Genomic DNA, 27,727 nt, shown 5'->3' on the forward strand with positions numbered 1-27,727 from the left:
GGAATTAATGGCTGTCTCCGAATCAAGAGTTAAGGCCCTTTTAAAAACATAGGTTATGTGGTTTCAAAATGAAGGTATTTTTGCCTCTTTGCGATGAGATTTGGTGCCTCTTCAGGGCATCCAAACTTCCTTGGGTCCAAAGGGGAGGGGAATGACTCCATGGCCCCTCCCTCTCTGGACCCGTCCTTGCTTTGTGGTGCCTCAGGAAGTGCGTGCCTCTGGAAAATAAAAGCTAAGATACTCCGCAATGAAATTCTTCGGTGCTCCCTCGTGGAACAGGCAGATCGAGAATTTTGCAAGAGTAAAAGACGTAAATATTCTGATGTCCGTGGATTCTGAACGCTGTTTGAAACCAAAGCTTTCAGAAATTTGAATTGCCCATTTAGATAGAGACCTCTTAAAATAAAGCGTATGGTGCTGCGAAATAAAAGTTATGGTGCTCCAAACGGACCATTTCGGTGCCCCCTAGCCAAAGGGGCCAATCCGGGATTTCGTCAGGGTAGGAGGCACAATACTGCTGTATCCTCGAAATTTGGTGCCCTCGGAAAATGGAGAGTTTGGGCCGGTTATGCTGTACTCGGACTTCAGTGCCTATCGAAAATCAATATTTGTGGTCATTTGTGGTGCCCGTGAAATTTTGGGGCTTTTGAAAATAAAGGTTAGGTGGATACGAAATGAATATTTTGCTGTCCTTTTACCATGATATTTAATTGCCCCTCACACCAAGAGACAGGGGGCATAGCCCCATGCAACCCCCACCCCCTACCACTCTGGATCTGCCATTGGTCAAGGTCGGTTGACGAGACACACCTCATCGCCTCATCGCCTCAAAGCTTAGCCCGTTATTTCTTCCTAATTTGTCATTCAGCTCCTCGCGTAAGCCCTAGTTGTATCACTTTGGTGTTTGTCTGAATATACACCGTGCTGTGTTTATGACTGCAAAACCCAACTCTATGTTCCGAAAAGTGTTGTTCGTACATCCTATGTAGCTGGCGCCTCCTTCGCACCAAACATGTGCACTGAGCCATGCTACCTCTAAACTATCCCCACGCAGGCTCTGAGCGCATGTTTCCCTCAAGTCAACAGGTACCCACCAGCGGTTCAGGTACGCACGCGAAGAGGTTCGCACGCTGTGTTGCTACATACGGCCCACTGCTAGACGCCTTTTGCATACTGCATCGCTCATCCCGTTTCAAGAACATTTGCAATAAGCACCGTTGAAAGTGTTCTCTGCTGCCCTTGCCCCGAGCACGCGGTGTTCCCACCTCCGTTACCAATTACGTAACAAAACAATGAGACGAATTGTGCATATTAAAAACGTTTGTTACCACATTCATTATATAATATATATATATATATATATATATATATATATATATATATATATATATATATATATATATGTATATATATATGTACGTGTGTGTGTGTGCGTGTGTGTGTGTGTGTGTGTGTGTGTGTGTGTGTGTGTGTGTGTATGTGTGTGTGTGTGTGTGTGTGTGTGTGTGTGTGTGTGTGTGTGTGTGTGTGTGTGTGTGTGTGTGTGTGTGTGTGTGTGTGTCGTGGTTATAATTCCCTTGGCCTCATGCGGAGCACGGTTCACTGATTTCTGACTTACGCGTTTACGGCCATCGGCTGCCTTGGCCGATCAGCTGATCGAGCCATTTTCGTTCGTGCCAGCCTGCCTGTTGACCAGCGCGTGAAGTTTGGCGCGTGGATGAAAATGTTCTTATGCCATTCATAATTGGTCCGACGGGAACGTTTCCCGCTTTGAGTTTCTCGCGCGCCGTAGTCGTCCTGCACCGAACCCCAGATAGATCACGACTTGTCGCATGGGAGTTGGTTTTCGGAGGCGGGCTCAGTATGAGATGACACAAGGAGCAAGCAAATATGGAAGTAAGCAAACATTTTTGCCTCACATGGTTGCAATTGTTCGCAAAATAGGGATCATCTTTTCACGAAACATCACTACCGATATCAAAAGCAGCGATAAAATATTATGTGAGACAGCGAGAGTAGGTACTTACACATGTGTGCGACAAAACACATGCAGAAGGGACATCACCATCAGCCACATATTTCTAAGCACTACGTGATATTGATTTACACATTCGCACCCTAATTCTAGTAGCACATATACCCCGTTATATAACTCCGTTTACAACTAGGCAAGACACGACGGAGACTAGAAAAATGTGAGAAGAAACAGAAATGCATGGTATGCTGTCATCTTCACCGAGGCATGCCTCAGAGAAAACTTGCCTCCGCCTGAAATGGCGCAAAAGTCAAATTAAATGGCAGAAGCTGCCGCCGCCCTACTGCCTACTGGCCAATAATCCGCTAGATACCGACAATAACATGATGTTCTGACATTTGTCTCGGTATCGCTACACGCGATCGCCTACTTGTCACCTAACGCCTACACTTTTGCATCTCCCGCTCCAATAGCATTTGAAGCGTTCCGCACACACTGGGGTTGCCGTAATCGCACTGTGTGTTCCTGCTTCCATTATCAAAGACTCAGCGAGATGATGAAAGGAGCTGAACATATTGAAAACTATTATGATCGCATTTAAATTGCATACCCGTATCTTTGTCATATTTCCTTCGGTCTTATGCATCCACTGCAGTTCGTCTTACGCGACAACAGCCATCGGGTGCCTTTGTCAATCATCTTACCGTTCGCGCCATTTTCATTCGTACCACCCCGCCTGCCGCCAAACGCGTGCGGACAGTCTGGCGCGTCAACGAAGATGTTCTCGTTGTTCGGACGGGGAAATTTTCGCGAGCATCGGAACCTTTCAGCGCCAGCCCATGGACAGAGCGCAACTTGTTGCAAGAGACTTGGTCTATTGGGACGGGGTCAGCGTGAGGTCAAGCTAGGAGCAAGCAATTATGGAAGGGAGCAAGCATTGTTTTTTTCCTGTTTTGCCCGCTATGGCTTCAGTTATTAGCAAAATGAGGAATATCGTTTCACGGAAAATCATTGCCGATACCCAACGCAGCAATAACATGACGTTTTACCCTCGCCATGATAGGCGGTGATTATGACACGTGTTTTGATACCAAAACGTTTTCCTAGATTTGCTGGTTTCGGAGCAGCGGCAGTTTGTGATGAGCGCTCGACTGCGATCTATGGCTGGCTCAGGCGGTGGGCGGCAAGAGAATTGCACTACAGCATGCACTCAGAGTTTAACAAGACACACACCAATTTAAGGTTCGTGTCACTGCAAGGCTTGTTCTCGTCAACATAAAATAAAGCTACAAAGTGCAGTTCTCTGTAAAATTCGACCTTTGACTTGTCACAACATAACAACTAGTACAAACCGCGAGATCGTGTTCAGAACAGTATGCTGCTCTTCTTGGCAAGCTTTATCTTTATAAGCTTGGAAGCGCCCTGAGAGGGTCGCATCAACCCCCTCTCTCCCCCAGTCCGAGTTATGCGAAACGGCGAATCAGGGCGATGGTTAAGACATACAGCGAGCGTAGGAACTTAAACATACGTACAACACATATGCAGAAGGGATATCACTTTCCACCACATATTTCCTGAGCGTAACATTACATGAATCTACACCTTTGCGCTCCGATCTGTGGGTGCCAAAGCTCTCCCGTTATGCCACTCTGGTCATAATTCGGCCAGATATTCCGGAGTCTAGACAATCTTCACAAGAAATAGAAAGTTGCACGGTATGCTGTCATTTTCACCGAAAGAGTCACCTAAATAACTTGTCACCGTCAATCGCGAAAACATGTACGATGCATATGAGCACTTGGTGTGGCAATGTTTTTGAGACATAAGTATGTTTGAAGGTGTATTCGCATTGCCCTGCCATGATACTGTCGTTAGCGAACGGGGACACGCACGGAAGCTAATTTTCGATGGCAAATCCGATCGACTTGACCTACAATGACCTTTTGTCTTGGGCGATTCTGGACCACTACCTGGCGCGAAATCTGACGCATGACTTAACCGCATGTCCCGACTGAGCGGCCAGAGGGGGTCCACGAGTTTACCAGAGAGGGCTTCTTGGACTGCTGGACGCTGATACGGCAATGTCATAATTTGTATTTGGCAATATTTCGGTTCTTATTTAGTATGGCCATTTTTTAGATTTCACGGTTCCGAAAAGAGCTACTCCCAAGGGGTTCCTGGACTCCTCAACCTTCTCCCACCCCCAGCCATGGTGTGGGAGAAGGTTGAGGAGACAGGACTCGACAAGACAAGACTTGAGACCCATGCATTTCTCGATTGGGGCAATCGGTAACTAATACTACTACCGAAGCTGCTTTTACAATGGCATTTTCAATCACCGAGGCGATAGGATGGTGGACAGAATCATCCATGTGCTACATGCGTGCACACGCGCCATGTTTGTGCCATTTTGGCCGTTTTGGCATCTCGCCTGCAGGGAGGCCCGTACTGGACTCCAGCCGTAGCAATCCAGCCGAAGTGGCGCCTCATAAGGCATGCGAATAGTCCCGAAAGCGATGTTACAGCTCCGTTACAGCTCTGGTCTCTGGTCGCTACAGCTCTGCTTCTCAACCACAAGTGCACACGTGCTACGCTTACACCAGATTTGGGAAGGGGGGGGGGGGGCAATTACAGGGAGGTCCGTTTTCGGACTTGGCAAGTGTCAACCGGCCGGTCGCTAGCAGCGTCCGCGCTTGCTCGGGTGCACCTTGCCGCCGCATGGCCGGGCGGGCAGCCGCCCGCCACCTAGTGGTAGACAGTGCAAAAGAGGTTCCTTGATAGAAATAACCCACAACCAATGCACCACCGCCATGATATCAACATTGGACTTTATAGCCTCCTCAGCAGAGAAGATTGACACCTTTTTCAGCGGGGTGCGTGCCGTAAGCCTAAGATTAGCGAAGCTGATTGCAATGCAACTGGTAGCTGCACTTGTAGACCTAATAATACCAGTTGGATGCTTTGTACTTTTAATTCCATTTTGTGAGCTTTTCCGTATCTGTTCGAAGCTGTTTCGTCATTTTTATAGCATGATGTTGCTAATTTTGCTAAGCACTGCTTTTCACAATTTGTATGAAAATGTCAGTCCGCATAACCCACCTCAGTAGAATTGCTCCTGGAAGTGTTATGTTTTGGCAATTATCAGTGTTCATAAAAAATATGAATGATTCATTGGCATTGCATTTCAGCTCTCAGAATGTGGAGTTTTAGCCCAGTATGAGCTGCAGCTCCTTGTTCCTGACTTTGACGTTGAGCGCAAACACAGAGTTCTCATAATCTATGAAAATTTCCTGGAAGACATTCAGGTACTGCAGTTTTTATTATGCCTTTCAGCATGATGTGGTGATAATTTATAAGGCTACGCTTATGTGCTCTTTGATTGGATGGTTATGCGGTAATGTCATGCTACTCTTGCTGTCATTTATCATTCAAATAAACCCTGTTATTTTGTTTTAGGGTCAGGATAGGATTCATGCACACCCATGAATTATATCATAGTATTTGTGCTGTTGGTATCCAAACACATTCCCAAGAAATGACTCACAACATGGTTTCAACATGTTCAAGGCAGCAGCCACCTTCAACTTCTCTCCCCTGTTGTGATGGACACCTGATGTGTGCTCTGTGTTCTGCGGCCAGCGGCTGCTGACCATGCTGGAGGGCATTTTGCCGGAGGGAGCAGTGGACCCGCCATGTCCTGCCACCGGTGACGGACAGCAGCGGTCCATGTGGTCTTCAGCAGAGGTCAGTGGCTTGGCTGTCACAGAACAGGGACCGGGACAGGGGCAGGGACAGCAATCGAGATGGCATTGACTGGCAGCACAGAGGATATATTGTATGCCACCAGAAGGAAGGGTGGGTCTATTATTAACCATCATAAGCCTATTGTTATGGCTGCTGTCCATAACAGTGGCGCTGCACCATTTTGGCCACCAGGCCTCATTCCTGCAGCATGATGCAAGCAGAAGCTTTGATATGTAGGTAAGCAACAAGCAGGCCATTGAAGTTGTGCAGTACTGAGAGGCATCAAATCAGGTGAGCATGAACATAGTGAGCGACCAGGAAAGCTGTTGCACACATGGGACATTGTTTACGTTGAGAGCACGGATAATCATGGAAAACATCCGTCAGTTTGACATCGTACCATCCGTCCTGGCCCAATGATCACTAAGTGGTGCGTGTTCCCCCTTGTTCGACATTGTTCACCAACGCGTGCATACGCGTGCTCTCATCGCCTCGCTCATCTGACGTACCGTCTGCTCCGCAGCTGCCGCCGGGGCCGGAGTCGACTCCGCTCCCAGGGCGCGCGTGCGCCGTCGGCGCTCCATCCGTCTCGTCCCCCCGTCGCGACGCCGGGTCACACCTGGTGACGGTGCTGGCCCCGGCGGAGGCCTCTCCGTCGTTCCTGCCCGCCCCGGCCACTGCCGTCGGTGGCACTGCCCCCGCCCTGCCCTTGGTCTCGGCCCCAAAAGCCGTGAGCTCGACTGGGGTCGGCTTAAACACGGTCGCCGCGGCGGGCGATGGCGACGCGCTGGCCCCAAGCGGGGCTACCAAGGAGAGCGGCGGCCGGCGAGGCTCTGGTGTCTCCGCGGGGCTGGATCTGACGGCGCAGCCGTTGGCTGCCACCGGGCGGGGCTCGGCTCCTGGGATGTCGCCAGCGCGTGATGTGACGACGCCGGGGTCGGCGTCACGTGACTCGAGTGCGACCGCGCCGGTAGACGCACCGGAGGCCGCTATGCCCATGCGTACCGCGTCGGCCGCTGCCGTCGTGGCCGCCCGGACTGCACCCCATACCGCTCTTGAGACGATGCGGGAGGTCCCGGTGGCGGTGACTGAAGCCCTGATGCCTCCGGCCGCCGCGACCTCGCCGCTGCGGCCAGACCCGCTGACTCCGCCGCGCCCGGCGGCCACCGGCCAACAGCAGCCAGGGTCGCCGCACGTGGTCCGGCTGGTCCGGAGGCCTGGAGCGAGCCGACGTCCGCCCGGTGCCCCAGACCAGGTGAGCAGCGGCGCTGCGCCAACCGTGAGCCGTGAGCCAGGCGCTGCGCCAGCCGTGAGCCGTGAGCCAGGCGCTGCGCCAGCCGCGAGCCGTGAGCCGGGCACCGCGCCAGCCGTGAGCCGTGAGCCAGGCGCTGCGCCAACCGTGAGCCGTCAGCCAGGCGCCGCGCCAGCCGTCAGCCAGGCGCTGCGCCAGCCGCGAGCCGTGAGCCGAGCGCCTCGCCAGCCGTGAGCCAGGCGCTGCGACAGCCGTGAGCCATGAGCCAGGCGCTGCGCCAGCCGTGAGCCGTGAGCCGGGCGCCGCACCAGCCGTGAGCCAGGCGCTGCGACAGTGGGAAGCAACGCAGATCCTGCCCCCAGCATGCTCGTGGGTCCGTTGGGCTTTTGGCTCCTTGTTGTCACGTGATTCCTGGCGTGATCCCTGGAGGTGCTCTAAAAGAGAGCTGTAATGCCTGGCACATGTGGCTGTTTCTGAATCGGCGGGCTCCAATTTTAGAGCAGTTTTCTGCACTTGTAGGCATGTGCCCTAAATCATCACGGTTAACTCACGTTCGTTATGAGGGAACGCAACTCGATAATCTCTATCTTTTACATAGCATCATGCCGGTCGGGGTTAAGTCAGGAGAGGCCGACAAAGCTGTGTCGTCGGCCTATGTAACGTGGCCCGCTTCCCTGCGCAGCTGCCGCCTGTGCATTTGACGGTCGCATCCTCTTCAGGCCGCCGACGCAGCTGCGGCGGCTACGGACGGCGCAGCGGAGACGGTCGCTGCTAGGCGGCCCAGCTACCCGTGCTGCTTCTGTCAGGATTCGTTCGCCGCCAAGGCTACGCTTGACGCGCATCTGAAGAACGTTCACGGCAAAAACTACCGCTGCACACTGTGCACAGAGGTGTGTCTTTCCACAGCGTGGGCCGGCCGCCTTACGATTGGCTTTGCCGGACATGTGTTGGGCTGCGAATCTGGCTTGCAAGCCTGTCAAAAGCTTCCTTACCATGGGTAGCTTTGCGTTGGCTTCCTGGAAGCATTGCATGGTGCCAGATATTATGGGAAGCATTGCATGATGCCAGATATCCTGGGACATGACACCCACCCGTCCCAGTCGTCTAACTCGTTTAAGTAAGTGTCGAGTTACACGGTTCAGATTTGTGTTCAGCGTTTTCAGAGTCGCGTTCAGCAGTTCAGAGTCGGGTTCAGCAGGTTCAGATTCAGATTCAGATCACACAGTTCAGAGTCGGTTGCCGTGGTTTAGAGTCGATTGCCGCGGTTCAGAGTCGGTTGCCGCGGTTTACGTCGGGATCAGCAGTCGAGAGTCGTGTTACATGGTCCGAAGTGGGCTGCCACGTCCGGTTCGCCCTCAGACGCTGTCGTCGTTCCACGGCTTCACGGAACACGTGCGGTTGTCGCACGGCGTGGAGCGGACGCTGCTGTGCCGACTGTGCGGCCTTCAGCTGGGGACGCTGCAGGCCTTCTGGCGCCACCTGGACACCCACCAGCGGAGCCGAGCCTCCACCTGTGAGGTCAGGGCCAACGTCGTGGCACGTCGTGCGTCGCTGCCTACTCCGTAGTTGCCCGCGAGAGCCGCGCGCCGCCGGGTATCTTGAGACTTTCAGGTGCACTTTTGAAGGTTTCGTGGGCGGTTGTCCACTCCAGTTGATGTGCATAATGTTTCCGCTAGAGGTGGGGGAAGTGTCATCAATGAGAGACGCCGGTGGTGTGAGAATTGTTGCTGCTCTCTCGTGTCCCACACTCAAAACCGGGATGCAGTAGCAACCGTCGGTGTTTTGTGGCTGCTGCGTGTAATTGTTATATACAGGAACAACCCGGCCTCTGTGGGTCGATTTGGCCGCAGAGGCCATAGAGGGAGTGCGAATCGGCCCCGCACATACACATGACGCTGGACTGTTGTACAACCAGTGCCGTATTCAACCGAGCAATACCGAGTATTCAGCCACGAATCTGTGCCCGCAGTCTCGCGTTCGCCTCAGTTGATGTTGTGTTGGTCAGCGCCGCAGGGCTCGTTTCGACACGTGCGCGTGCTGCCTCAGATGTGCGGCAAGTCGTTCACCCGGGCCGACTACCTGAAGGTCCACCAGCGGCTGCACCAGGAGAGGGCCCCGCGCCCCGTCTGCCGCCATTGCGGCCGTTCGTTCAGCTCCAGCAGTAACCTGCACACCCACCTGAAGGTGCGCTCCACGCGCGCCGACGGCGCTGCTCATGGGGCGCGTCCGGGCGCGCTCGAGAGAGAGTGCCGTGGATGTGGGCCTCTGGAAAGGGCTAATGTGCGGTCGCCAATCTGGACAGCAGTTCAGACAGGTCTGATGTGTTCAGCTGTGCCAGGTTCTTGCCCAGTTTGCTGTAGCCCACTCAGCGCATAGATCCTGTGTCGCGTGGTTCAGCAATACGTTGCACCGCGTTCAAACAGTGTAGTACGGTTTATGTGTCAGCATCGCTGGAGCTGAGCTTAGAAGCCTTGCGGTCCTCCGCGCTGACGTCAGCGGAAGCATGAAAATTTTCTCGCGGTGGGGCGCGAACCTGCCGTTTCGCGGTCGCAAGTCAGCGTCGCGGCCGCCATCCGGCTGCAGCATTCCTGATGCTCGGGGCTGTTTCAGCTGCACTCTGGCGAACGCCGGTTCGTCTGCCACTGCTGCAGTCGCCAGTTTCACCGGGCCGATCGTCTCAAGGTAAGGGCTCCTCTCCCAACGGGGAGGGTGTCGCGCCGACGATCATCGCAGGAGACGTGGACGCGGCCCGGGCCGAGAGATGTGGCGTGGGGACCTCGCTCACCGGGGTGGCGTGGATATCGTGGTGTTGTGATCAGTGAACCGCGGCCTGGACAGCCCATGGGAATGTGGTCGTTTTGGGGGATGACTTCATGTGCGGGGAAGGGGTATTTCGGTTTCCCGTATTCTAGCATGAGTGCAGAGAACCAAATGGTGGAAAATGTGTATTGTTGGGCTGGAGAGGGACCCTTTTAAAATATTTTCACTGTGGATACCATGGAAGGCCATTTCATGCCCTTCGACGAGATAAAAGCCATTGTAGGTGAAAAGGGAAGTCATGGCTGCTGCCTTGGCTCCCCGTGGGTCCGGTGCCACAGAGATGGTTTGCATCTGTAATGAGTGGCTGCATTACTACTATTAGCGCGAAGCTTGCATGATATCGAGATGCTTTAGTTCTCGGCTCTGCCTCACATGCCGGTCCCCATGACCACTTCCATCCAGCTGTTCATTGTGTGCGTCATCTGATGTGGGCACTGGAGAGGGTGGCCGACCACCCGCTTCGCTGATCGCCTCGCCGCCGTACGGGTGCCCGCTCCATCTTTCACACTGCCCCGTCTGGTCTACAGAGTCACCTGGTCAAAGACCACGGTGAACGGTGCCAGCAGCCAGGGAGGCGTGTCAGAAACGTGTCGTGACACAGCCCAGCATCAGGGACCCGTCGTGACACAGCCCAGAGTCACGAAACCTATCGTGACACAGCCCAGAGTCACGAAAGCTGTCGTGACACAGCCCGGCGTTACGGAACTTGGCACACGCCCAGCGTCACGAAACCTGTCGTGACATAGCCCAGCGCCACGAAACCTGTCGTGACGTAGCCCGGCGTCACGAAACCTAGGCTGGCGCTTCGAGGCACGAGAAAAAGTACAGCGCCACTACATGTGCGGCGCGTTGAGTGTTGCGAAGCCTGTCGTGACCGGTCAGCGGTACGGGACGTGTGATATGGTCCGGTGTCACGAAACATGTCATTACATGGCCCAAGGTCGCGGTTCGTCGGGTCACGACACATCGGCTCGCGACACGACAGTCGCTTATGCGACGTCACGAAACATGATGGAGGAAGCAGTTGTGACACCAGTCGTGATTTGCTCCGCGTGTGACACAGCCCAGCTTCGTGATCCGTGTCGTGACATGCCGTGGCGTGCCCAGCATTACGTCACGAACTGATGCCGCCGTCGAGGGTTGGCCATGCCGCAGGCCTCAGGGTCGGGATGGCAACCTCACGATGGTTTGTCAGCCGGAGCAACAGCTGCTTGCGGTTCAAATGTCGTTCTGGTACGGCTGACGTGTGCACCTCGGGTTCCAGTTATTGGAACAACCATATTGCCACAGTGGACGCGGACCTCATCACCGGGCTGGTCCCTGTCGGCCGGTGGTAGTGCCCCCCCCCCCCCCCTCCCCCGCGTCAGTGCCCTCTGTATACCAGCACCTGTAACGAGCTTGGCAGGCCCCGGGTCACTGCAATAAGGTATGGAACTGGGTAAACATTGGAGGGATCGAAAGTCAGGCTGTCGCAGCACTTGCATGATATTTTTAGTCATGTCAGCTTTTGCTTCATTGTCATAATGGCATTGGTGTTACGATGTGTGTGGTACATTTGGCCACACAAGCTGTTGGTTCGCCGCGGTGATGCGCTTCTAGCACCTCCGTGGATTTGATACGAAGTCTACGAGGTTTCGGAAGGTTGAGACACCATTATGATTGGTGAACTACCTCGTTCTGAGTTTTGGGACGAAGTCACGGGGTCGAGATCCGCCGCTGCTCGATATCCTCGCGTAGCGTTGGTCTTCCCGCGGACGTTTGTTGAGGCTGTCCATGTTTTGGATGTATTATTTTCGTCCATTGTGTGTTGCTGCGTGTTGCGTGAATGCACCGTGGCAGTGGCTCTCGCCATAATCAATACATGTGGCGAACCTTCCCGCTGATCCTGATCAGGGCACTCTTGGTATCCCTGTCCCTCTCCGCGGTCTCCCCGCTGAGCCTCACCAGGGCACTCTCCAAGTATCCCTCCCCACGATCGCCCCGCTGGCCTCACCAGGGCACTCTCCCAGTATCCAAGTGTCCCTCCCCACGATCTCCCTGCTGAGCCTCACCAAGGCACTCTCCAGTATTCCTCGCCACGATCTCTCCGCTGAGCCTCACCGGGGCACTCTCTCCAGCGTCCCTCCGCACGGTCGTGGAATGCCTCGGTCGCACCCCTCCAACCTGACCCAGGCAGCACGCCGTGTCGCGTCACTCGTCGGTGCGCCGTGTGATGACGTCGATCCCGCGTACGGATGCCGCCTGTGCGCTGTCGGCGGCGACCGAGTCGAGTGTGCCGACATCCGGCGCTGCTGCCGATGGCGGTGCGGCGGGCGAGCGTATCATTAGGTGACGCAATGTGTTACCCAATGCTGAGCGCCGACGCAGCGGCCTGAAGCCACGGACGCCTGCTGTTGTTTCTCAGTGCTGTGGGTCGTAGTGAACGCTGCTGCGTGCTGTGCGCAGGCCGGCTGGCGGACCTGGGCTCGCGTGGAGTAGTTGTGACGCAATATGCGCCCCCGGGGCCGTCTGTCCTCGTCGCGCTGACAGCCGGCCCTATGATGCAGGGCGTTGATCTCCGCGATGTTAGCTGCTGGACGTGCTTGTGTGCGACACGCAAGACTCCGCGGTTTATAAACCAGACCAGTCGGCAGTCAGGTCTTTTGTATACTCTCGGAACAGTGCATGTCGCCGTTAAAAAGCGTTTATCATTCGGCCGACACCACACTCATCAGCACGGAACGTACATCGGTGCCCTGACATCCTTGTCAAGAATTGGTATTTGGCACCGTAAAAACCAAAATCCTGGTCTCCTCCGTCACACAGAGCGGGCTCACCCATCCTTATGTCTAGTGAGGTCTCTAAACGCACGTGCGACAGCTCCTCTCCCTGTTACCGCCGCCTCACCACCGCTTCTTGGCGGCATTGAAGGCGTTGCGGTCCTTGACCTTCTCGTACTGCTTGATCCAGACGCCGATGAACTCGCGTTGCACGCGGCGCGCCTCGATGACGTCTGGCGGGTCGGCCGGGTTCGAGCCGCGCAGGTCCAAGTGATGAGCCCCCTGCCACGCGGACGCCCGGCCGGATCAGGCGGGGCCCTCACCAGGGCGGACACGGGACAGGGACACCCGGGTTGCATCCCACAGCGCGCTGTCAACGGCCATCGAACCCGCTTGTGCAACGCGACCCCTCTTGACAACGGTGGTCGGCAAAGCAGGATCACGTGACAGGCAGCTCAGCCGGTGCTGCGGTTATTTGACAATGTGCGTGAAGCAGATAACGAGGCAACACATCCGTCGCATGCGCTTGCCCTGAGGGCACGGTCACCCGACCTGCCCGAGGCCACCCCGGACAGTCTGAGGCCACCCAGCCGGCCCGAGGTCACCCCGGCCGGCCACTTACGTTCGGGATGATGACGGCCACGAGCGAGTCCGAGAGGGAGCGCAGCACACCTCCCGACGACCACGGGTCAAGCAGGCCGTTCGCGAACACGATGTTGCTGCTGCCGGTGATATTGAGGCCGCCATACAGCAGCGGCGCCATCAGCGGGCGTGGCTGCACGTTGTGACGCGCGCGGCAGGCAGCCGTGTACTCGGCCAGGTTCCACGGCGATGGTGCGAACATGTCCGCCACGCCGTCGTAGCACATGGGCATCACCATCTCCGTGCAGGCCTGTGGCAGAAGGGCGCGGGGTTGCGTGCTGGGGGGGGGGGGGGGGCGGCAAGAGGGAGAGCTGACGGGCTCACGCGAGGCAGATGGCGGCGGAGGTCAGAGGTCAAGCGCAGGGGGTCACGTGTCGGGGAGGGATGGTGCTGTGGTCCGTGAGGGAAAGGGTCGACTGGGGGCACAGTCTGTAGCGACAGTCCTTTATTCGGTATCGGGGAAACTTGACGGGCCTCTAGTGCGTGTCCAGATGGTTACGGGACGTGGGAGTCCGTCCGACGACGCGACAACGAATTCCAGGACGCATGTGACGCGCGCGAGTTGATGCGACAATGAGACACTCGGGCGAAAGTGGCGACTGGCGCGCCAGGTGGCGCCAGCACCTGGCAGCGGTCACCTGCTCGGGACAGTCGCGTAGCTGTCAGCGAGCCGACCCGCGCTGACCGCGGGCCGCGGGGAGCTGACGGGTCGAGAGGAAGCCGCTCCAGCAGCTGGCAGCCATCGGCCGCTCACCTGGAAGTCCCAGCCGTCGTCGCCCAGGGACGACGTGCCCTGGCTGCCGGTATCCACGCAGTCGGCGGCGCCGGTGTAGTTAAAGTATAGGTTGATGACGTCGTAGATGTTGGTGAGCAGCGCGCGGTCGTCGTTCCCGTGGTCGTCGTGCAGGTAGGAGCACGCCACCTGAGCGGCGCAGGAGGTGCGCGTTAGTTAGTGGCCATTCCGCCACGCCCGATGGCAAACGTGACGCCACGATGAAACAGAGTGACACGCGCGCGTCATTGGTGATCGCACTTCTAAGGGAAGGCCTTTAGGCTCGGACAGACCACGTCGATTTTTTGCCCACATGTTAAGTCTAGGACCAAGCCCACTACCATTGTGAAATGGAGCTCGTGCACGTGGTAATCACATCGGTGAATGTTTTGGTAATCGGAACTCAGGGTGTAAGCCGGCAGGACTGGATCCAGCGTGACGGTGAGTCAGGCGGGACAGCCGCCACGGGTGGCCGTCCTCCGCACGACACATGTACCGTCTCTTTGCATCGACTGGCACTTTCAGCAGCACAAGCATCCTTATCAAACATTCTCATTTTAGGTCATAAAACTAGGTTGACTAAAACTAGGTAGCGAATTTGACCGAGAGACCCGAACAAGACCAGCACATTCGTTACCAGGTATTCCGTACAATCAAAGTCGAGCTCCGCTCATCAGCAATTTAAACCCGATACAAATACATCAGATTCATCCGCAACCAACACCTTGACGGGGTAGCCGGGCAGCGGGGATAGAAAGCTGGCCGGGTACGGGTAGTCGATCATGGCGAAGTTGGTGTACATGTCGTTAAGCCACTGTTTGAAGTCCGTCAGCTGGGAGCTGTTCAGCGGGCTACACAGGTTCCAGGCGTCGCTCAGCCAGTCCATGCCTTCCTCTGTGGAGGGCGGCAGACGTAGGGTGGAGATGACGCACATCAGAGCGCACCGCGTCCGCTACAGGTTCGACTGGCGTCCCGCAGCGTGGTTTCCAAGTGCCGCCATCGCACTTCGGTGGGTGGTCAGACGCCCACCGGCCCTGGGTCAGTGTCCCACTGGTCCCGACATACGACACGCCCGGTCTCATCACCCTCCCTGTGTTGTCGCTACGACGGCCGAGGTGAGTGTTTAAACGCTGGCTCGCGCTGCTCCTGGGAGACATGGGGTACCCGCCATGTCCCCAGGGCCGGCGCTCCGCCACGGCCAGCTCGAGGCAGGCCCAACCGGAGCCGGCTGCTCGCGGCGGCCACGCCACACCAGGCACCGGCACATAATGGGGTCCCATCTGGGGCGGGGCAGGCGGCGGCCGGACGGCGGACACCAGATGACGCCGTGCCAGCCACCGGCAGCACGACCAGAGACGAGTCGGAACGCCCCGGCACGGGCACGCTGACCACACAGACGCGGTCTGACGTCATGACCGCGGGTCTGACGTCACGCGTAGTGCGGCACTGTCCCTGCGCATCGCGTGGGGAGCGATGCGCCAGGGGTAGATGGTCACACTCCCTGGCAAAAACGGCCTCGCAAGCCCTGGCCATATTGCAGTACAAATTTGCTACGTTTTTGCTAAAAAAAGGTTGCTAACCAATTTTTTAATGCTCATCGTTTGGTGACTACATGGGATGGATGGGGGTTCAGCTTTGTATTACCCCCCACCCCCCCACCCCCCCACCACCCCACCCCCACCTCCACCCCCACCCCCACCCATCTGTGGAGAGTTTCTACACCCCCCGCACGTCACCTGCGTGCTCGGAGGGGGGGGAGGGGAGGGGCGTCGGGTGATGACGTACGGTCCGCGGTCAGGCGGTCGATGGCGTCCCAGGACTTGCGAATGACGCGGGGGCACATGTCACCCTCCTTGCCGAAGGTGCGCGTCACCACCTGGCCGAACGCCTCACACGGCGTGATGCCCGTGAACTGGAGATCGGTGCCGAAGACGCGATCGCCCTGAAACGGTACCAGTGTACAGACCAGCCAGGACGGCAGCCTTCCGCGGGTCTTGTGAACAACACGCGACATGCAGGCGTTGCATCTGTCTCGTGCACTTCTTCTTTTTGCAAGATAAACGGACAGTTCACGTACTTTTTTTTCGGCCACGCGCTGGCTCAACTGTGTTACTGCGTTAACAAGATAAACGGAACGTTCACGTACTTTTTTCGCCATGCGCTGGCTCAACTGTGCATTGCGTTAACAAGATAACGGACAGTTCACGTACTTTCTTCTTCGTCATGCGCTGGCCCAAATGCGCACTGTGTTAACAAAGCGAACCATTGGCCAGGTAGATTAAACGGCCGGATAGGTAAACGCATGTACAAAGACGCATACACTTAAATTGTACCCCCGTCTTTGAGCTAAACCTTCCGAATTCGCGTTCTCACATTTTCTGATACGCTAGTGTCCATTATTAATAGGCATGGATCGATTATCAGCCCGGCTATTCCATTATCATTCTCCTTCGATCACCGATACTCGGTCATCAGCCCCGCCCTGCCCCACCCTGCACCAGCCTGGTGTTTGTCGCAAACTTTGACCCCATTCTGTATTAATGACCTACATCTGAGCTGACCAGACCTTCGAAATGGGGGTCAAGGTCCAGGATGGGTACATAGGAGACACGCCAGGGGCCGATTGAGCGGAGGCAGAACCAGAGGCAGTGCCTGAGAGGTACGCCCCGCTTGCACCAGGCCCATACCTTACAGCCCAACGACTAAGCTTAGCCTTAGCTATGCTCAGGATACCGCCTCACTAGGCCCAAAGTGAAATTAGAGTGTCGAATATTCAGTGAAAAGGGCGATGATGTCCCATCCCCATCCTTCGCCAAGCAGTGAACACGACTCTCAACTGCGCAGTAGTCAGTGTGACACTGACCTCCGGACCAAGGGGCCAGCATCCCTCAGACACTGCGGTGGCCGGAGCGGTCGGCGGGATTGCTGCTTCCTGCGCCGGAAGGTGTCAGCATTCCTGACCTTACGACGTAGGGGTCTGCGTCACGCTGACCTTCCGACAGGTCAGTGGGGAACCGAACCTTCCAGTATCGGTGTCCTGGGTAGACCCGCACCCACGTCCGCAGGCCAGAGGTTAGTGAACCCACACCCCTGGCCGTGAAGTAGCCCACACCCAATGAAGTAGCCCACAACCCAATGACAGGCCGGGAGGTCACTGACCACACCCTGCACACCAGGCGACAGCGCGCAGCCCTTGTCGTTCCCCTCACCCCTGGACAACGTGCGGGTACTTGACCCGGAACCAGGCGGCCAGCATGCCGCCGTAGGAGCCGCCGAACGTGATGACGGGGCTGGCCTGCGCCCCCGGCAGCGTGGCGCGCAGGTGCGTCCAGCAGGTCGGCGTAGTCGGCCAGCGCCTGCTCCGAGGTCAGGAAGCCGGCGCGCGCTGGGGTCCGACAGCGAGACGTTCGGGTACGGCTGCGACTGGCCGTAGTAGCGGTGCTCGGCGAACACCACCAGCGCGCCGAACTCCGGCGCTATGTCGAACATGGCCCCCTGTGGGCGGCGATGGTCAGCGGCGCGTCATGATCGCCGCAGGACGAGCCCGCAGGTCAACACAGGGGCGTGCGGTCGATGGCCGTCGTGACCGCCCAGGCCTCTGACGGCTGCAGCTGGAAAGTAAAGTGGCAACATGGCGAGTGTTCTATAACCTGCTTGATGCACATTGATGAAAAACGGGTCCAGCATTTCGTCTGCAATTTCCGCGATATTACCTCACCCACCCATGTAAGCTGCATGGGATCGCCCCGAACGAGCAATGTCCTTTCCGTCTCTGTCTGCGTGAATGATGAACTTGGCGGCGTAAGATTTGGATTTCACATCACATCGAACCCACTTTGAGCTTGCTAGTTCCTCATTCCCGGTCTAACTTGTACAATAAATCATTACTTTTCTTAAACTAGATGCCTAGTCTTTACCCAACAAAGAGTTCAATCATAGTTCCAGCAAAAGAAGAGTCTAGGAGGCTTTACGTCAGTGGTGCAAATGTGTTAGACCGCATTGATATGACCGATCAAAATGTTAACCATACGCAGCGCATTCACCCAGTGCGCTCATACGGGTTTACTGAATATCTGTATACATGGGAGGGAATGATTGCTGCTGCGGCAGCCTAAACATTTTTTGTCGGTTGGCAATGCCATGCATTTTTTTCAAATGAAAAAGCTGTCTACAGACGTCATTGTTGCATCATTGTATCATTGTTTTCATATTTTCAGTATTGCATTACCATTATATTGCTTAGTCAGGTCTATATATATATAATATATATATATATATATATATATATATATATATATATATATATATATGTATGTGTGTGTGTGTGTGTGTGTGTGTGCGTGCGTGCGTGCGTGCGTGCGTGCGTGCGTGCGTACGTGCGTGCGTGCGTGTGTGTAAAGCTGGACGTTTAAATGGCGGTGCACAGTGCGCAGTGCGCCGGTGGGAGAGCGCCACCTTCTGTCACTACACAAAAAGCAGCATCCAAAGCAGGTCGCTTCTTTCCCACCCCAGCTCACCGCCTGCTCCCACTGCAAGCTGAACCATCATTGTCAAGTGCGGCGTGAGTACGCCATCTGGCAGGAAGCTTCATTCCAACATACCCACTGTCCACACCGTGCCACAATCAGAGTTTCATACACATGCAAGGTGCAAAGTTGCCGGGTTTTCACACGTAGTCGGATATGGATTGCATCCCCCTTCAAGAAAAAACACGTTGATAAGACTATCAGGAAAAGGAGACCCCGATGCGCAATAGCCAACGATTGTGCAGCTCTCAACGTGGCTTACGTCATGACGACAGACTCCCATTCCATGATGGACAGTTGTGTGAAAAAGCATGAAAGCTGACAATGACTACCTCTGGTTGATGGCCAAGACCTTTTTGAAGGCCGTGGCGGGCGTGCTGTTAATGTCGTCACACTTTAATGGCGTGATGATCGCGGGTCCAGGTCTTTCTGCTAGTGGCACGTCCCCCACCTCGTGCCACCCGGTGTGTGAGGTCCTGATGCCTCGCTCCACCCGGTGCGTGATGTCCTAAAGCCTCACGCCACCCGACGTATGAGGTCCTGATGCAAAGCACGGTAGCAGGTGTCGTGCGTAGGTAATAAATAGGGAGTTGGACTTGCCCTCGCCGTGTTGTTTTCAAAGCGTTTTCGCCATTCTCAAACAGGTTTCGGCGTTAGCACTGGTATCTATCACTTTAAAACACTGACACTTCTGCAGCATTTAAGATCAACATCCCCTAAATGCACCAGCGCTAATTAAAATACGGGCGACGACGGGCCTCGAACCTACAGCCTCCCGATCCCGTCGCACAAGTGTCGTGGCTGTCCCTCCCGACGCGTTCACGTCGGGAGACCGGCGATCGGCATACCGTGTTCTCGAGGAACAGTTCGATGTCACCCTCGTTGCCGGTGTAGAAGAAGATGGGACCGCCGTCGCCGTCCCACCAGCTGTCGTTCACCAGGTAGCGCATCTTGAAGACGTCGTTGTTGGCGAAACTGAAGTGGTCCACCTGTGGATGATCCACAGACGGTTGGATTTACGCCGCCTGAAGATGCTAACTCACGGTCGACTGACTGTGCACTTAATCTGCAAATAGTAAGCTACCTGTAGGTACCGAGGAAGTCTTTGCAAAGTAGCAGTATTGAGATTCCTGGAATTACTTTTCTATCCTGAAACCTTGTGGTGCTGTTTGACAGTGTTCATGCCGCCACAGGTTTGTTTATCCATAAACATCAACGCCACGCCACGCGGGAGTGGTCGGTGGAGTCCCTAGCTTCTCTTCTGCAGGCATGCAAATATCAACCAGACTCCAGACTAAGATCAATTTACAACCGAGTACCGAGTGCAATGTCAATGCAACCGAGTACCACACCCAAAGAGCGCTACGACCGTTGGTCTCCTGCAATTGCATAACGTGGTGCACAGTAATTAATTCCTACCACTCCGATGGCGCCGATAAAAATTCTGGAAGATATCTGAGTTCACAACACCAGACCAGAACGTTCGTCTGCCTAACGCGCGTACCTGTGTGAATAAAGCAGTGGATGGAGGCCTGTCCGCCTGCCCAGTACACACCGGCACGCACTTACCTGCGTGGTGAACCAATGTTCCTCATAGCCGGTACCCGAACGCCCGGGACGCGCCCAGCAACGCGAGCAGCAGCGGCGTCCACATGTCCATCCCCTGCCGGTATGGCGCCGGACACTGCCGACCGGCGGAATCTGCGGCCTGGCTGCGGGACCCTCCCTCCCCCCCCCCCCCCCCTGCGCAGAGCGGACGCCGTCGGGTCGGATTTCCTTTCCGCCATAAGATAGCCGGCGGCGGCAGGGGCGCGTTCAGCCTCGCTGGAGAGGGCGCGGGGGGGTTCGGCGTGGCGGCAATGAAGGTGCGCTTGAACCAGAGGTCGACCCCGCCGAGGACGCCGGAGGGATGACCTCGCACGCATCGATGGGTTTCCAGGATGCCGTATGCTGTGCGCGTTTAAACGGCAACGGCTCGTCGACGTCACGCTGGAATTGTTTATCCTGTGGTCAGCCAGCACAGACCGCTGTACAATGAAAAAGAGCGGGGCCAGAGGGGACAGCCGTTATCGTCAGCTGAATGATCAGCTCTGCAGACACGAGGATGTCCTGAATATGACGGTGTGAACAGCTGATGTTAAGAGATCGAGCCGGTCAACTGCAGTGAGAAACGCCATTCCTCTTGCGTGTGTCGTCACCGCGTGATGCCATTTCGGGCGCGATGGTATTGACGCTGCAAGCTCGGGCGCCTTCGCACCGTTGGTTGGCCGCGTTGCAGTGAGTTAACAATGGCGCTCAACCGCCAGAGTTTTCCAGGAATCTTCCGCCGGACATTGTTCATGCGAAATGATGCATGGTGCCGTAACCCATCAACAGGCAATTATCACTTAAGGCCAGTGAAGATTAGCATAGAACGTACCTGGCTTTGTAAACTTTTCCAGTGCGACTGAAAGGCAAAAATGGCACAGATTTTGCTAGGCGTTCACATCGATGACTGTGCTGGAGAGAAAGTCCGGAGTAGATAAGGTAGCCACTACCAAGCCCCGCACGCGTGAAGAACTTAGACTGTTTTGACTTGATGGCTTGACTGAGGAAATCAGAAGAATCTGAACCGCCTACCACCAGGACAGCCTTTAGAAGGAGTTCAATGCTCATGAGAAGATCTACCAAAGTCAGACCACCAACACCTAAGGATCATACAAAGAGCCGCAAAAACGATATTCCTTGCAGTTGTGACAGGGCAAGTCATACACAAGAGAAACAAGTCGACCTCTGTTTGTCGGGCTGAAAGAGCACAAAAGGCAACCATCCGGCTGTGACTGACGTTAGGCGTGGTGGAGCGTGCATGGTCAGGGTACGATCACAAATGAGCATGGGATGAGGAAACAGCACTGAGGGCGACAGAGGGTAACACTGGAAATTTAGAAAGATCAAGGAGACCACACACCTGATATTGGCTAAAAATATACATACATACATATATATATATATATATATATATATATATATATATATATGTTTGTAATCCCCGGATATGGGCGCATAGTCACCCAAACACCCGATTTTTGTAAACCTCTGCCCTTTTGACCAGAAATAGTATTTTCTTTTACATAGGATAACAATGTACAACAACCTCAAACTCAACGACAAAAATAACCCGTATCACACGCAAGGTCAGAAAAGGTAGCTGGGGTCATCTGAAGTCAATCCGGGGTCAGCGATATAAGTACGGCTGTGAGAAGAGTTCGGAAAATTAAGTACACACATACTCAACCTTCGCATAGATAACTGACAAGGTACATCTTCAAGATTGTGTTATACCACGGTAATGTATGTTGACACCCCATTCCATTTTTTATCACAACTGCCTGCACTCTGTGGAGGCAAAATAACAACGATAATTGGGGCTTTACGTCTTACCGCCTGCCAGAACCATTTCGAGGCGGACGCCCTTATCGAGTATGACGTAGGATGCGGTAGCAGGAGCTCGAATCAGGACCGACAGGTCCAGAGTCGAGTGTTCTAACCCTGCACCACCACAGCCCCACATGATACTCTGCCGAGGTGGTGTCAAAGACCGGCGCAGCGCGTGACATGTAGGTGACCCCACTTGGCCTCATATGAGCTCTCGTGCCTTTCACTGGTTTTCAGCGAGCCTCACATAAAGACATTCGACTAGCCACGTGATCACTGCCAGAAGAGGATTTTTGTCCCGATCATTTCAAAAGCTTACTTCAGCTAGCCTATTCGACCTTTGCGTCAGCTGAAATAGAGTATGGCGATACTAGCGCGCCTGGCTAGCTCGTCAGAGCCCTCATTCCGTAAAAAAACATAAAAGATGTTCGTGAGTAAGAAAAAAGGATGGCATTAGCCTTCTTCAGGTGCACCATTCTGGAGCGTACATCTGACCAGGTCCTGTCCCTGCGGAAACTTATGAAAGGCATCGACGTGCCCCCCCCCCCCCCCCGCCCTCCGCCCCCGCCGCCACATAGCTTTTGGCTTTAGTTTTCACCTTTAAATTTAGCTTCTGATAGTTACCTTTTCTATACAACTGTGTGCCGAGCAAATCATGTTGCTGTTTTGTAAGCTCCGGTAACCCACAAATTGATCTAAGGCAACACGTTTCTGCGGTCTTTCGCAGTGCTTTGGCGAGAACGCTCCTCCAGTGTTTCTATACGCCCGTGCTATGTGCCGAGAGACCAGATCCTGAGGGGGAGGGGCACTCGACTTCCTCGGCCCTGCGCATGCGCCGCCGGAGACCGATGCGACGCGTCCAGGCCTTCGGTTAGAAACGATTGGTCCCGGAAGTCAGCTAAGGCTTGAAACGCCTCAATGCACTTCCGTGCGGGGCTGCGTACGTTACAATGACCGGCGCCCCGAACTATACGCTTCGACGATCAAGTCACGGTGTGGCTCTTGTCACGCACCCACATGAAATAGAGCCGCTTTTGAGCCTGGTTTTGTATGTGCTCTGGCTAGGTTTCTAGTCCATTGATTGCGACCATAGATCAAGCAAAAACCGCATGCGCTCGGCCGGTCTTTGTTTGCAAAGTGCGTGACCTCCACGAAGTAATGGACGATAAGGCACAGAGCACGCAACGCTACGCTGAACCGGGCAACAGCGCGCCACAAAGGCCCGCAAACGAGGCATTCAGGCGGAGGGAAACCCATGAAGGGATCCGTGGATCGTATACATACATGCACACACACACACACACACACACACACACCACACACACACACACACACACACACACACACACACCACACACACACACACACACACACACACACACACACACACACACACACACCACACACACACACACACACACGCAACACGCACGCACGCACGCACGCACGCACGCACGCACGCACGCACGCAACGCACGCACGCACACACACACACACACACACGCACGCACGCACGCACGCACACACCACACACACATACATATATATATATATATATATATATATATATATATATATATATATATGTGTGTGTGTGTAGTATATATGTGTGTTGTCTATGTGTGTGTGTGTTGTGTATATATGTGTGTGTGTTGTCTATGTGCGTGTGTTCGGTGAGACGGGGAAAGCCATGGCATGCGACCATGTAGTTTATCCGGTAGGCGGTCGGGTTCGTCATGCTCAAAACGTAAATAAGAAACAACGCTGGGCAAATCCCAGCATTCGCTTGAGTAGTAATGCATTGGCGGCGCCTAATTTTGCTACGTCGGGAGCTGATTCAGAGTAAAATGACAAAATGCCTTCAGCTTTCAAGCAACATGTAATTTCTCCAGGTATTGAACGTGATTTCCTTTCAAAGTGATTAGACAACAAAATTGGAGAGCTGAAGCACCTTCAACTGAATGCAAAACTACTTCCCTCAGCGTAGAACACCGTAAATGCGATTTTGGCTGGACGAAGTATACACGGGTGTGCATGAAGTATACATGAGTATTGTCCAAAATACGGCTCCAAGCACACACAGGTTTTTCAATGCACGGTCGTCAGTTTTTTTTCCTCTCATAGCTGGAGGGATACCACATCGCGCTGTTTGACGTAGGCACATCCAACAAACCAAGGCACCCGCACGACCTCATCCAAAGCCCACGCGAAGGCCTTGGTATATCCACTGGGGAACGAGCGCGTGCTCACTCCAATTTTGCCAAGTCGGAATTTGTTCTCCTAATTTTCCCCGTACAATGCAATTTTTGCACACTCTTCAACTTGTCATTTTCGTGTTTCGCTGTCCGCCCGGGTATCAGTTTAATCATTTTCATGCCGACCTGTCTCTCGGTGACCGGCGGTCGGCCGATCCGCTGCCGCCCCAGGTGACCGGGACGTACGCCGCCCCGTGGCCTGATCTATCACTCGGTGACCGGCGGGTGGCCCTGATCTGTCGCTCGGTGACCGGCAGGTGGCCGGGCCGCTGCCGCCGGGTGACCAGGACGTGCGCCGCCTTGTGATCTTATCCATCACTCGGTGACCGGTGAGTGACCCTGATCTATCACTCGGTGACCGGCGGTCGGCCGGCCCGCCACCGCTCCAGGCGACCGGGACGCACGCCGCCTCGTGGCCGGCGCCAGCCATCGCCTGCCGGCGTCGGCTGCGGTCCTCCGTGGTGTCCGCGGTGTCTGTGTGAACACTTCCGTCGCTCTGCGAACAGTGGAGTGGGCGTCATCGGTAAACCTGCTACAGCGCACGCATTGGGTGTGTATGTCGGTGATGTGGGGAAAACCGCGGTGTGAGAAAGTGGGAAGTGCCTCTGTTATGCATCGGATGTGCGAATGAAGTTCATCGGCTGTCAGCAATGTGGACACATCCGGTAGACGACAGCCGCGTAGACTCGCCCGGTGGACTATCGGGGTGGAGTGCGCCGCTGAGGACTCACCCTGTGGTCAACATCAGCGTGGACGCGTGCTGCGGCCTGACGCCGGCCCGTCTAGCTATCCAGCCGCTAACTGCCGCGGACGCTGGGCGCGGTCGGCCAGTCTAGCTGTCCGGCCGCTGACTGTCGCGGACGCTGGGCGCGGTCGGCCAGTCTAGCTGTCCGGCCGCTGACTGTCGTGGACGCTGGGCACGGCCGGCCCGTCCAGCTGTCCGGCAGCTAACTGTCGCGGACGCGTGCTGCGGCTGACACGGCCCGTCCAATTGGTCCGTCGGGGGGGGGCCGCTACTGTCGCGGACGCTTGGGGGCGCCGGTCGGCCAGTCTAAGCTTGTCGGCGTGCCGCTGACCTGTCGCGGACAGCCGTGCGCCGGCCTGACACGGCCCGTGCCTGTCCGGCCTAACTGTCGCGGACCGGGCCGGCCGTCAGCTGTCCGGGCCCTGTCGGGACAGCTGGGCGCGAATCGGCACCGCTTCATCAGCCGGCGTGCGGCGGTGCCGGCGCGGCGCGGACCGGACGCGGTCCGCACCGGCACGCAATGAGCGCCGCGAGCCGGTGCGCAAGGGCATGTGGGGAGCCGGAGGCCGGGGCGCGCGGGCTGTGGAGCAGGCCCGAGACCTGTTCCGATCGGGCGAGCGGCCGGTTGCGAAATCGAGCCGCCGATTGCGTGGGGCCTGGGGCGTCCAGAGCGGACGGGCGGCGCGTTCCACTCCTGGACGCGGCCAGTCACAGCCGGTCAGCTCGCTGGCAGATATCGGCTGGCGCTAACACGGCGACACCCGCTCCTGGAGGGGCCGTCACGCGCCGTCGGCGCGTGCGTCACAATGACGTCACCGTACCATTGTGGCCGTCACGGCGGGCGCGGGTGACGGGTGGGGCGCACATCGGACTCCAGTCTGAGCCACCGTTGGAAAGCGAAGGCCTGCCGTGGATCTACCGTTCTCACCGCCCGTCAACGGCAGGCTCGTCCATACACTGACGGGTACCCCACAATTAGTGCGGAGCACGTCGCATGCGTGGCGAGCATAAATCAGACGGCGGAGACAGACGCGTGGCAGAGTTTTTCTGCTGTTTTTTTAAACGAAAAATTTCGTCTGAAATTCTGCGAATATTGTCCAAATTAATGAGAAATTCCGCAACATCTGGTAAGAACACAGCCCCTTGGCCACGCGTCCCTGACAAGACACGCGGCAGGCATGGCCCAACCGTTCCGTATCCATACACGGTGAAACCCGTGCATTGGTTACATATTGAAATGGTGGAACCACCCTCGCACTGCGCAGTGCGTGAACTATTGACCCCGAGCCCAGTCATGCATGCGGTATTGAGCGCAATCGTGCGCTACGCAGTGTAAAAGCTGCACCGAGAGCGCCGCGCGTCAAACTGTGACCCGACGGCAGTATTCGCAGGGGAGCCGCATGGCTCGATGGTCTGGAATGCTATCAGGATGGTTATGATGGTTCTGGAATGCTTGAATGTTCTGGAATGCTAGCAGCCTTCTCTGAGCATCGTTGGAGGATTGATGACGGAACCTGAACCTTCCCTGCCCGCCCACCTCCAGGTCTGCCTCTGATTTGGGTTTGCGCTCGTGATGTTCAGAGTGGAGGTCGAAGGTGGCGCACAAAGGGCGAGCACAGATATCGCGAATTGCACCGGCGAAGGGTCGAGAACTGCGAGTGCAGGACGGATGCTGGGCTTATCACGCCGACGGGGTCGCAGTTGTTCAGCTGTCAGATAAGAGCCTAAGCTCGGCGCCGGGGCCACCGCGGTGGACCACCGCGACGCCGGCGAGGAGTGCCACGTCGCGTTTGCCGCCCACGACGCCAGCTGACACAGCGCCGTGCGCCGGGACCCTATACGGCCGATAACGCCAGGTGGGAGTGGCCGATAGCGGCGCTAATCGCTCGCCGACCCGTTATCGGGCCAAAGTGGGTCATCGACAACGGCGGCGGTCCCGACGCGGCCGCCGGCAAGCCACTTCATCGATTCTCGACACCGTCATCAATTACCCAGTGGAAAAAGCGTCCGGGCGGGCTCGCCGTGCGGCCTCTGCTCAGCTGGTGCCGCGCCGCGCCACAGTCGTCGCGCCGGCGCCGCGCGCGAGACAGGTTCGAGGTGGGAGCGGGCGCGGTGCTCGCGCGAGGTCTCGGCACGTGACGGACGCCCAGCTGCCCCGAGGAGCGACCACGGACGTCAGCTGACAGGTGGGTCTACTCAGAGGGGGTGTGGAAATGTGGGCGAGGCTGGGATTGAATTCCATTGTGGGCAAATGCAGTCGTTCGCTCCGTTCCACAGCAAGCAGGGACGCGATTTTCTAGAATACCATTTGATTCAGAATCCGGGCTGAACCGATGGCGATGGTGTTTGTTTGGTGTTCAGGCTGCATTGCTGGTACTTTGACCGCGTTTGGAAACTTGTCCTGTCTCGGGCACAGTGGAATGGGGTCGTAATTCAAAGCAGGCTTTTTATATGAAAATCAAGGGAACGACAGAATGTTCCCTCTTCCGCGACTCGGCGCTCTCGTACGCTTTACTTGCAATCTTGTCTAATATGTAATCACGCGTGCTGATGGTGAGAGACACCATTGTGGACGATGACCAGGACAGGTATCTTGCAACGGCGAAATGTTAAAACCTTCCGTAAAAGTTCGTGTGCCCGCTGTGTCACCTGTTCCACCTACTCCGCCGTTCGCGTTCTTTCTGAGAAGGTGTCGCGTTCACCATCCACGTACGTCTATCGTGTGATATAGCAGCAGTGCCACGTGCCCGCGGCAGTGTGCCACACAGTTCAACGGACGACTGTCCTTTGCAAGTGCAGCCATGCTTCCCGGGAGTGCTATGA

At 55.8% G+C, this 27,727-nt stretch overlaps 2 protein-coding genes and 1 long non-coding RNA gene across 3 annotated transcripts; 2 read left to right on the forward strand and 1 right to left on the reverse strand.

Moving 5' to 3' along the window:
* The first annotated feature begins 5,225 nt into the window (after positions 1–5,225).
* LOC119092744 (uncharacterized) lies at positions 5,226–6,433 on the forward strand. Its single transcript, XR_005093539.1, has 3 exons — positions 5,226–5,280; positions 5,615–5,719; positions 6,243–6,433. It is a non-coding gene; the product is annotated as an uncharacterized LOC119092744 (long non-coding RNA).
* A 349-nt stretch (positions 6,434–6,782) lies between these two features.
* LOC119092249 (gastrula zinc finger protein XlCGF7.1) lies at positions 6,783–10,776 on the forward strand. The gene is made up of 7 exons (XM_037215220.1): positions 6,783–6,803; positions 6,897–6,974; positions 7,691–7,861; positions 8,331–8,489; positions 9,018–9,155; positions 9,582–9,653; positions 10,319–10,776. Exons 1-7 carry the CDS (start codon positions 6,783–6,785, stop codon positions 10,385–10,387), a joined length of 708 nt encoding a protein of 235 aa, XP_037071115.1. The 3' UTR covers positions 10,388–10,776.
* Positions 10,777–12,466: 1,690 nt separating this feature from the next.
* On the reverse strand, positions 12,467–24,904 carry LOC119092250 (lysosomal Pro-X carboxypeptidase-like). Its single transcript, XM_037215221.1, is given in 12 exon segments — positions 12,467–12,832; positions 13,173–13,442; positions 13,947–14,114; positions 14,689–14,858; positions 15,750–15,881; positions 15,884–15,906; positions 17,174–17,287; positions 17,289–17,347; positions 17,349–17,459; positions 19,339–19,479; positions 20,060–20,153; positions 24,891–24,904. Coding segments are annotated over 12 exon segments (1,455 nt in total). The 3' UTR covers positions 12,467–12,673.
* Between the last annotated feature and the right edge of the window lie 2,823 nt (positions 24,905–27,727).

Source organism: Pollicipes pollicipes, unplaced genomic scaffold, assembly GCF_011947565.3.
Source record: "Pollicipes pollicipes isolate AB1234 unplaced genomic scaffold, Ppol_2.1 Scaffold_3447;HRSCAF=4054_pilon_pilon_pilon, whole genome shotgun sequence".
NCBI classification, from domain to species: domain Eukaryota; kingdom Metazoa; phylum Arthropoda; class Thecostraca; order Pollicipedomorpha; family Pollicipedidae; genus Pollicipes; species Pollicipes pollicipes.